This window comes from Crinia signifera, chromosome 3 (genome assembly GCF_055691185.1).
Source record: "Crinia signifera chromosome 3, ASM5569118v1, whole genome shotgun sequence".
NCBI lineage: Eukaryota > Metazoa > Chordata > Amphibia > Anura > Myobatrachidae > Crinia > Crinia signifera.
In genome coordinates this window covers 300,600,829-300,612,133 of record NC_139219.1, presented here as the reverse complement: position 1 = coordinate 300,612,133, position 11,305 = coordinate 300,600,829, and the positions used below count along the sequence as shown (strand labels likewise).

At 47.9% G+C, this 11,305-nt stretch overlaps 1 protein-coding gene and 1 long non-coding RNA gene across 2 annotated transcripts in view; one reads left to right on the top strand and one right to left on the bottom strand.

The window, feature by feature from the left end:
* Positions 1 to 3,354, bottom strand: part of LOC146064715 (uncharacterized) — an 8,644-nt gene extending 5,290 nt beyond the window's left edge. Inside the window, exon 1 of the long non-coding RNA XR_014471844.1 lies at positions 3,033 to 3,354. This is a non-coding gene — a long non-coding RNA (uncharacterized LOC146064715). The remainder of the gene's footprint in view (positions 1 to 3,032) is intronic.
* The window catches only part of ADAM17 (ADAM metallopeptidase domain 17), a 44,079-nt gene continuing 36,046 nt past the window's right edge, over positions 3,273 to 11,305 (top strand). Inside the window, exons 1-2 of the mRNA XM_083178534.1 lie at positions 3,273 to 3,429; positions 5,593 to 5,930. Of these exons, the coding sequence (XP_083034660.1) occupies positions 5,741 to 5,930 (190 nt within the window). The 5' untranslated portion in view covers positions 3,273 to 3,429; positions 5,593 to 5,740. The remainder of the gene's footprint in view (positions 3,430 to 5,592; positions 5,931 to 11,305) is intronic.

The window sequence follows — 11,305 nt, the reverse complement described above, 5'->3', positions numbered from 1 at the left end:
TTGAATCACGGAGGGGGGGTCACGGGGTGGGGTGCCGAGAATCGCGGGGGAGGTGTGTGTGTGTGTGCCGTGAATCGCGGGAGTGGGGGTTGTGGGGGGGGGGGGGGGTGTGACGCAAATCGCCACAAGAAAAAAATCAACACAGAAAGGTCAACACATGTAAATGTTGACATAAGTGTGCACTTCATTGGTGTCCATGTCGACACATGAGAATGAATATGAAAATATTCAAAAAATGACAAAAAAACTTCAAAAACTCATGTCAACCTTTTTCATTGTCGACCATAGCCATGTCAGTGTTTTCCATGTGCAATTTAATTCTGGAGCTGCCGCGAATCACGGGGGGGTGCCGCGAATTGTGGGAGGGGGGGTCGCGGGGGTGGGTGCCGCGAATCGCGGGAGGGCGGGGTTCACAGGGGTTCCGGTGGGGGGTTGCCGCGAATTGAGGGAGGTGGGGGGTCACGGCGGGTGCCGCGAATCGCGGGAGGGGGGGTTGCGGGGGGGGTGTGACGCGAATCGCCACAAGAAAAAATCAACACAGAAAGGTCAACACATGTAAATGTTGACATAAGTGTGCCACTTCATTGGTGTCCATGTCAACACATGACAATGAATATGAAAAAATTAAAAAAATTAAAATAAATCTTTAAAAACTCATGTCAACCTTTTTCATTGTCGACCATAGCCATGTCAGTGTTTTGCATGTGCCATTTAATCCTGGGCTGCTGCGAATTGCGGGGGGGGGGTGCCGCAAATCGCGGGGTCGCAGGGGGGGTGCCGCCAATCGTGCAAGGGGGGGTCGCGGGGGGGTTCTTTTTGCCGCGAATCGTGGGAGGGAGGTCGCGGGGGGGGGGGTGTTTTTTCCGCGAATCGGGGGGGGGGGGGTCACGGGGGAGGGTTTGCCGCGATTCGCGGGAGGTCGCGGGGTGGTGGTTATGCCGCGAATTGCGGGAGGGGTCGTGGGGGGGTTCTTTTTGCAGCGAATCGCGGGGGGGGTCGCGGGGGTGTTTTTGCTGCGAATCGCGGTAGGGGGGGGTCGCGGGGGAGCGGGTGTTTTTGCCGCGAATCGCGGGAGGGGGGCGCGCGGGGGGGGGAGGTTTTGCCGCAAATCGCGGGAGGGGGGCGCTCACCTGGTGGCTATGGAGTAGCAGTGCTGGGCAACATGGGAAGGCAGTGGGTGTCTGGCACTGTCTGTGGGCTCACTGGGCTGGTTCTCTGTCACATACCTCCCAACAAGACCCTCTCCAGGAGGGACACAATGCTCTGTTTCTAGACTTCCCCTTAATGTATGATTGCCATCACCTGTTTTAAACAGGTTAATTTCTCAGAAAGGTGTTCAGCACAGATGAAGGCAATCACACATTAAGAGGAAAGTTCAGGAACAGAGCGTTATAGACACAGACACCCACTTTGAGTGACAGATGTAGCCAAATATATTGGAGATACCATACTCTCCAACATGACTCTCTGTTCCTGGACGTCCCTGTTAATGTATGATTGTCATCACCTGTGTTGAAAACAACCTTCTCGTCAATTACCTAGTTCCACACAGGTGCTGGCAATCCTACATTACCAGGGAAGTCCAGGAGCAGAGCATTGTGTACCGAATGCAATGGGTCATGTTGGAGGGTATGTAATATTTTATAGGAAAACATCAGAACACCTCATTTCATGGTAGCATACCTCCCAACATGACCCTCTCCAGGAGGGACACAATGCTCTGTTTCTGCACTTCCCTCTTAATTTCTGACTGCCATCGATACTTGTTTCATAGCACGGCGCCCCCGATGTCCATCTTACAGCATCTGATCGCATTGCATATAGCTGCATGCGATGCGATGCGTTTTTTAATTGTATAAGCACCCTGATGGGTGCTTACAATGTTAAATGCACCCCCACACCACCCCCACTATGAACGCAAGGCGAAGCACAAACCCAAAGCGTGGCGAGCGCAGCGGTACGCATCCTCCGACATTTTCATACCCCCACTATCCACGTCGGCGTGGAGTTGATTTTAGATAGTGTTGCGAGCACAGCGAGCCACCGAGCCTGAAGCGTGGCGAGCGCACACGTATTACTTTACCTGTATTCCGCGTCCCCTCGCCACGCTTCGGGCTCGGTGGGTCGCTGGGCTCGCCACACTATCTAAAATCAACTCCACTTCGACGTGGATAGTGGGGGTATGAAAAGGTTGGAGGACGGGTACCGCCACCCCTCGCGGGCTCGCTGCGCTCGTCACGCTTTCGGTTGGCGTTGATCCTGGTGGTGGCGTTGACTATGGAGGGCCATTTAACATTGTAAGGACCCATCAGGGTGCTTGTACAATAAAAAATCATATACGATCGCATCGTATGCCATTGAATGGCATACGATGCGATATTTTATTGTACAATATTGCGTCGCATCACATACCATTGTATACCTTATTTAGCACAATGGTATACCATGCGATGGGCGCCATGCTAGGAAACAAGTACCCTGCCATCACCTGTTAGAAACAGGTTAATGGATAAGAAAGGTGTTTCACCACAGGTGATGGTAGTCATAAATTAAGAGGGAAGCCCAGGAATAGAGCATTCTGTCCCTCCGGGCAGGGCTGGCAACAGAAATCTTGGGGCCCAGTACACCAATATTTTTGGTGCCCCCCTAACCCCACCCCATTTAGCAGAACATTTTTAGTACACTGCATATTGAACGTGTTTTTTATTGTTATAAAAGAAACATTTATTAATAATCACTAATACTGGGGGGGGGTTCCAGGCAAGTACCCTTACAGGAATCCAGGCGGGTGCCTTTATAAACAATTGCTAGGCACTGCACTGCCGCAGCCATGCTTACAGAACCTTGGGCCCCTCACAAGCTTGGGGCCCGGTACATGTGTCCCCCTAGACCCCCCCTGTCGCCTGCCCTGCCTCCGGGAGAGGGTCATGTTGGGAGGGATGCTATTATTCCCTCAATTTGACCTTAGTTCCTAGGCTATTTGTAAAGTACTTCCTGTTACAAGAAGGCCGTCTTGAACCGCAAATAGTTACCATGCGTTCCATCGTAGCTGTGCAGAGGAAACAACTGCTTGGCTCTTACGTAGGACGAGACAGCCCCGAGCGTGACGTCAGCATGTTTGCCTGACACGCCCACCACCCAGTGTGAGCAGGCTGACTTACCCGGCCGGCCTGTAGTTCCAAAGAACATACACTAGGTGGCGCACACCCGCTATAGTCACATAGAACAGGACGGGTTTGATCACATGACCTGTGTATGACGGCTCACATGCTCTGCCTTGAAGTTACTGGGGCGGAGGGATATCTTCCCTGAATGTGGTTCCGGTCTGTGTGTAGGAGGAAGAGACTTGTTGCAGGCACAGTGTGTACTGTGTGTAGCCGGGAGCTGCTGTTGTCTGTGTCCGCCGGTTATATCCGCTTACATGACCAGGTATGTGCTATAAAGCCGGTGTCTTTACGCCCTCGCTGGACTACTTTACCACCCCTGCCTGCTTTACGTACCTATCCTCCTAGTGCTGCCTGTACCAGCAGCGCTCATGTCACACACCAACTTCTGTTGTCCTTTGTATCTCATTCATTTCTGTATGTGACCCCACTATTACTTTATCACCATTATACGGTACTTCCTGCCTGCACTTCAGGTTCTGCAACCCCAAACTCCCCTTCTCCTCCCCAGTTATATTCAGGTGTTACCCTCCTCCATCTGCACTAAGTGACATTGAGCCCACCCCCATTATAACTGGGTAAGCTGCCCATCTGCCTTCAATTCTGGTATTACACCCCTAACTACCCCTCCCTAGCTGGTTCCATGGGTGTCACTCCCTCATTTAATGCTCTCCTCTGTGTCCTATGTAGTACTGTGCCTAACCATCTTCTCTGGATGAGACTGCCCACCTACCGTTTTGTCTAATACAGGCATGTCCAAACTATGGCCCTCCAGCTGTTGTAAAACTACATATCCCAGCATGCCTTGCTATAGTTTTAGCATTCCCTAATGGCAAAACTTCGGCAAGGCATGGTGCGATTTGTAGTTTCACAACATCTGGAGGACCGTAGTTTGGACATGCCTGACCTAATACCACCGCCCAAGCACCCGCTACTGAGTTACCTTCAGGTGTAGGCCTCTTTCTGCTAGAACTGTCTGCATGGGTTTGGATTGAAACATCTATTGTGTCTAGGTAGACAGTCAGTCAATAGTTTGTCAACAAACGGTTGACATGCAATAGGTTGATGCAGACGAAAGGTCGACATGAGTCAGTTTTTGTTGTTAATGTTGACACCTGTTGACATGGATGCCCAATTAGTGAAGCCAGTACCCTCACGTGGCTCGCTTCATTTGCCATGCTTTGAGGCTGGCACACTTTACCGTTTTCAACTGTAGTCTATGTGGATGTAAAAGTATGAAAAAAAAAGGTACTTGTGAGTTATCCGGGCTGCCGATTTCTAAATCGGGTCGGATCGGGCACATCGCATCGCATCGCATGCGACCATCGGATGCGATGCGATGCGATGCGATGACCCGATTTTTCCATAGGAATCAATGTTAAAATGGACTGAGTCCATTTTAACATGGAATTCAATGGGAAAAAGGGGTCCTTTTCATACCCCTACTATCCAAGTGGGCATGGAGTTGGATATAAACCTGTAGCGAGCCACCGAGCCCGAAGCGTGGCGAGCGGACACAGAATACCGTCCCCTCGCGGGGCTCGCTTCGCTCGCCACGCTTCGGGCTCGGTGGCTCGCTACGCTCGCCACAGGTTTATATCCAACTCCATGCCCACTTGGATAGTAGGGGTATGAAAAGGACCCCTTTTTCCCATTGAATTCCATGTTAAAATGGACTCAGTCCATTTTAACATTGATTCCTATGGAAAAATCGGGTCATCGCATCCGATGATCGTATGCGATGCGATGCGATGCGATATCGCATCGCATCTGATTGTATGCCTTAACTTAAGGCATACAATCAAAAAATCGGCAGCCCAGATAACTCACAAGTACCAAAAAAAATGTGAAAAACTCATGTTGAACTTTTTACCTGTGTTGACATTTTGACAATGTTGATCTTTTGGCGTTGACTTATTTATACCTCTTTTACCAACCTGCCTTTTGGAACACGGATTCAAGCCAGGTGGGATCCAAGATTTGCACTGTTTACACTGCGGTGCCTACCCGCAGTGTAGACGGAGGCGGCGCTTGGAGATGCCCCCGTGCAACCCCCTAGCCCCTGTCCGCAAGGTGAATGGATGCCACACACAGGCATCCATTCACTTCCTCCCTGCCTCCACTGCTGTCTGCAGAGTACAGAAGTAGTAATAGATCCAATGGTGAGCCACTTAAAAATAAGATCATAAACATCGTTCAGCATTCAATGTAGACTATTTTTGGATGAAAAAATAAATACATTACAATTAATTTAAACCAGACTGTTTGAATTGCAAAATTTGGACTGGAAAAGGTTACTATGCTACATAGAGGTTATTATTGTCCTATGTGCTGTTTGTGTGTAGATCATTTTGTTTATGTTGAGATGTAGAATTATTGGCTGGAATAACCTATGTATTACTGTGTATGTTCTTTCTCTTTTGTTCAGACAGGCCATCTAGCCATGGTGGTCACATCACCTCTCACCTCCATAACACATCATCTGAGGCTTATAGGGCACATGTGTTTATGGACATGGCTGTGAACAGTTGTGGAACTTTCCATCCATTACATGGATTACACGCGTGCAGCTGTTGATGGTGATAGGCCTAATCTGGCTTTTACTATTTGCTTTGTGTGAGAGCGGACAACGTCTTCTGGGGAGAACGATGAAGCCTCGATGGTCAGGCCGGCGGGCCATTCTGTTCATGTTGATCTGGCCACTACTGGTGATTGGCGAACGTGTGCCCGCTGGGCATCCGCGTGAAAGTTCTGGAAAGCTGGATGGTAAGAGAAGGCTGGATATATGGAAAACTTTTATTGTTCACTTTTCGTTCTATGTAACTCCAACTGCTGGCTAAAAAGAAATGAGACAATCCCCTGGTTGAGCTGTACACTGCTTTTCACAGATATTTTCCATTGATCCTACAGTATGTTAACATCAGAAGCTGCAAACAACCCTTTATCTCTTGTGGTACGCCTGCTGGTAGGTGCCAATGTGTTAAGGGGATCGTCACTGGGCAGCCCCTGATATTTGGTGTAATCTCTCCTCACTCTTATGTGTATGGAACCAGCATCGATTTCAGCAACTTATAAGGCTGGTTTAAATCTAGTGCCATACTCTTTAGGTTTCCCCTTCGAAAAAGGGCATGCATGTCCAAACTATGGCCCTCCAGCTGTTGTGAAACTACAAGTCCCATCATGCCTTGCCACAGTTTTGCTATTAGGGAATGCTAAAACTCTGGCAAAGCATGTTTTGATGTGTAGTTTCATAACAGCTGGAGGGCCATAGTTTGGACGTGCCTGCACTAGGGTGATTCCACAGGGATTTGGTCACTCTTTATTTGATTCCAGTGAGAAACTGGATGGAAAGTGTTTGTGGTTGACATCAGGGCCATTATTCTGGTTCACTGGCAAAGGCAAATTCCTTCTCAAATGGACAAAACCATGTGCACTGCAGGTGGGGTAGATGTTACTTGTGCAGAGAGAATTAGATTTGGGAGGGGTTTTACTTCAAAAGTGAGATCTATATTGCAGCGTAAAAATAAAGGTTATGGCAGGGGTTCCCAAACTTTTTTGAATCACGGCGCCCTAGAGCATCAAAATATTTTCATGACACCCCTAGGCCAAATGCTTCTTATCGAGAAATTCAGAAAAAAAATATTAAATGGAGTGCATTGTGTGTATATGTCACAGTTATCTGGGATCTGATACGATTTGCCGGCGGTCGGAATCCCGACACTGGAATCCCGACCGCCGAAATCCCGACAAGGGGGGGACATGGATCGCCCCCCCTTGCGGGCTCGCTGCGCTCGCCACGCAGCGGGCCCGGTGCCTCGCTACGCTCGGCACGCTATTTTATTCTCCCTCTATGGGTGTCGTGGACACCCACAGAGGGAGAAAGTTTCGGGATTTCGGCGGTCGGGATTCCAGTGTCGGGATTCCGACCGCCGGGATTCCGACCGCCGGCAAATTAACTGCATCCCGTTATCTGGTGAGGGACAGGATTTGCTTCTGTTTGTCCCCATATATTATGATTGGCAGCCACAAGCACTGGTTTTGCCTGTTACCTTGTCCATTAATAATATGAATTGATCCTGATCCACCAACCCAAGGCACCCCTGCAACTGTCCTGAGGCACCCCAGGGAGACTATAGCCTAGGCACACAGTTTGGGAACCACTGGGTTATGGTATACTAGATCTACAGTGTCTAGGTCTACAATCATATGGTCGACAGTGAAAAGGTTGACATTCAAAAGGTTGACGTGCGGGTTTCATGTGTTTTTTTTTGGTTGTCTATGTCGACATAGGTCGACATGGACACTGTCTAAGTGTACCGTGTCCCCTCCCATGCTTCGGGCTCTATTTTATATTCTCCCTCCATGCCGTAGTAGTTGGTATCTACTGCCATTGTACCCTGGTGCCAGTGCCGCTACTGCTGCGCCCAGTCTTGAATCATTCCATCTTTGTGCAGTGCATATGGATATCAACCTCTCGGCATAGTTATACATGGAATAACCTTGTCCTGTGAATGAAATATTGCTAGGAATAAATCCTGTTCTGTAAATGATTGTATGGTTACGGAAGGACTGGTTGATGGTTTACCTTTATGTTCTGGTTAGCCTGAAGTATTGGGACCAAGCCCATCGGGAGAGCAAGCACTTTGCAAATCTAACCAGCGAGGGCTGAGTTTATGACAGACAGCGGAAATTTCAACCGCTTCTCCCTACAAGAGGCATGAGAGCTGTAAGGCTGGGGCTGGCCGGCAGCCTCTGAAGACGTGCTGCGGTGTGGCATGTAATGGATTGCTCTATGAATCAGTGCACAGCAGAGTCCACAATAAAGACTGATTCTATAGTAGCATTATTTTCATAAGGGCTTGGTAGACCTTTCCCTGAGAATATGTATTTTCTGATTCATTACGTTCGCAGCTGTGTATCGTGGGCCTGATGAAGAGGTAGACGCTAATGCGCAAAATGATGCTAACGCCTCAGGAGACGTTTTAAGGAAAAAGACTGTCGGCTTCTGTGGTGCGCTGCTGCTCCTGAAGACCAGCAGCATGAACAGCAGACATCAGAATGGCCCTGGGGTGACTTGGATTTACATAAACCTCTGAATCGGGACAGATGTTTGCTGGTTTCTTTTAGGAATGCTGGTTATTGATTGACTGGTGTCTTGTGTCTGGGGTTGCATATGGTTACGTATAGGAAATAGGACCTTTTTTAAAGGCCACTTGAAATCCCGACTGTTAAATGCCCGACTGTTGGGATCCTGACTTACAGATGTAGCGCCTCTCAGGCAGCGCTGGGAATCGCCAGATTCCTTTAGCTGGCGATCGCCGGCGGAGAGGCTCTCCATCGGATGGGAACTTGGAGCACTTTCCTTGCCCTTCTCCACTTCAGGGAGACTGACAGGGATCGGGGGGAGCTGGGGGCATTGGGGGAGCTGCAGCAGGTGGAGGGCTCCGTCTGAATGGGGCATGCGAGTGCCTCCTTCCAGCGGATGGCGGTGGCTGTTGATTTGATGGCCAGGAGCAGCTCCGACGGTAGCTGCTCCATTTGTACAGGAGCTATTCATCCTAGTGGGATCCAAGACCCCCATAGAGGGAGAATAGAACGTGCAGCGAGCCGCTGAGCCCACAGCGTGACGAGGGCAATCAGATTCTTATGTCCGTATACTGCCCATCGGAATCCCGACTTTTGGGGCGCTATACCACACCTGAGCTAAGGGACCTGAAAACAAAAATGTGACATTTAACATCTTAACCCTTTGAGAGCCAACGTTGGTAAAAATGCCAGCGCCGCTCTATTATTGGGTGCAATATTTAACTAAGCTTCAATTAATTGACATGATTTATTTATTTATACTAAAAGAACAGTCGCTGTGAGCAACGCTGGAACTTGTAGTGAATATGTTGAGTGTCTCTCACAGCAGTGTTGGCAATCGGAGGATTTAGGTGCATACACACTGGGTGATATATGGAACAATATCGTTCATTTTGCCACCTCTGAGTTATATCGTTCAAAATATCGGCCAATTTGTATGCAATGAACAATGCATGATCCCACGGGTCATGAACTACCCCTGACAGCCATCGTCTGTACACACCGTTTAGATTGACCGATCGTCAAAGGACTGCATGCTCGGATGTCGTTGATATCGGTAACCATATTGTTCAGTGTTTATGTGCTATATCGTTCGCTGGGAGTTTCAAGAGAATTATATGACTATCACTTTTGGAGCTAATCTTTATGTGTGTATATTCACCATAACTGCTACTGTCCTATAGAAATGAAGCTTGGGGAATGGCACCCTCTTGCTCTGGTTGGTGCTGTCTTAAGTGAATGTTACAGACAGACCTATTATATTCCTTCACCTTTGCATTCTTCCACTGAATTTTATGCTATTAGTAGACCAAAACAAATTGAGACTTTGGTCCTTATTCTGGTTCACTCCTGTCAAATTCCTTCTTAAGCTGTGTACACGCGGGCAAAAATTGCTGGCAATATGGTCGCTAAGTGACCATAATGTCAGCGATGGGAGTGTACTAATAAATCGCCGGGTGCACGCTCACGTTTTTAGCCCTCTTATGATCACTGGTCGCAGGAGCTTGCTCCTGTGACCAGCTGATTCCCTCTGCTGCTCCCCCGGCAGAGGTTCCCTTCCATCAGCGACCATCTCTGGTCGCTGATGAAAAGGAGAAACTGAGCAATATATCACTTAGCAATATATCGCTCCGTGTGAACACAGATTAAGTTGGACAAAACCATGTGCACTGCAGGGGGGCAGATGTAACATGTGCAGAGAGAATTATATTTGGGTGAGTTATTTTGTTTCTGTGCAGGGAAAATACTGACTGCTTTATTTTTACACTGCAATATAGATCTCACTTTGAAGTAAAAACCCCACCCAAATCTAACTCTCTCTGCACATGTTACATCTGCCCCACCAGCAGTGCACATGGTTTTGTCCATCTAAGAAGGAATTTGCCAGAAGGAGTGAACCAGGATGACCCCATTTGTGCAGAGTATTCTCTGTTACTAAATAGCTGAGTAGTGGTAGCTGGCCACAGCCCCAGGCGGTCACGATGGAGGAAACCAATGTTCTTCCATGGTTATAATGAAACTGCACATGAACTACAGTGCGGTTCTAGAGGGGTTTCATTTTCCTTGAGAGCGCACCACTCGCTTGTACTTGCCCTCTGGCGACTTGTACTAAATACATGGCTTTGTCTGCCTGGCCTAATTTCTGTCTTTTCATATGTGGTGTTATATAAATATGCAGTTATGTCTATTACGCTAAAGAATGACTGTAAAACAGATTTGTGGAAATATATTCTGGGTCGTGATGAAATTCTACACTATATGCCGAACCTATCAGGCTGCTACGGTAGGACTGTCGTCACATTTTGTCCCTCGCACCGCTATGCGGTGTGGTGCCAGCTGGTTCGATCGAACAGCACATTGCACCCATCATGTACAATTTAATACCCCATATTCACACCTGCCAATATTTCAAATCTTTATTTGCCACCTGTAGATAGAAATGTTTGGCTGTCGTAAGTCTGAGTCATCTCGCTGACTGAATTCCCCCATAGTAATACTCGTATGATATAATGTTCATTTTTCTTTCATTGCATTTCATGGTGTTTAACCTGTGCAGGAAATATAAGCAGGTGGAATTCTTTAATGTAAGATTGTGGGGGTATTCTTTTCACGTATGTCCTGTCCAACACACTTGTTACAAGGAGAAAATAGAAAAGTATGTCCGTTAGTGATAAGGAATTTCTACATTGCAGTATTTCCTAATTGCAGCAAGCTGGGGGGGGGTTTCCCTGTGAGGAGGCGGAGAATGAAATGTTTCTAAGTTCACTGGTGATGTGTATGTATGAAATCATCAGTATACTGTCAATGACGTACAGATGCTATCTAATATCTTCTAGAAGGTGCTGAATAAGTAATTAGTTGAATGTAATTGGTTGCTATGGGCAACATCCACTCAGTAAATGTACCCCCTGGTGTCTTGTCTGAAACCTCTCTAGCAGAGAGCATGGAGCCCTTCTGGTTGTGTTTTTTGCTTGCTACAAACGCAATTTCTAATACATGAAACCTGAGAACAGATCAGCTATAAAGATAAATGGTGGATTTACTATAAAGAGATA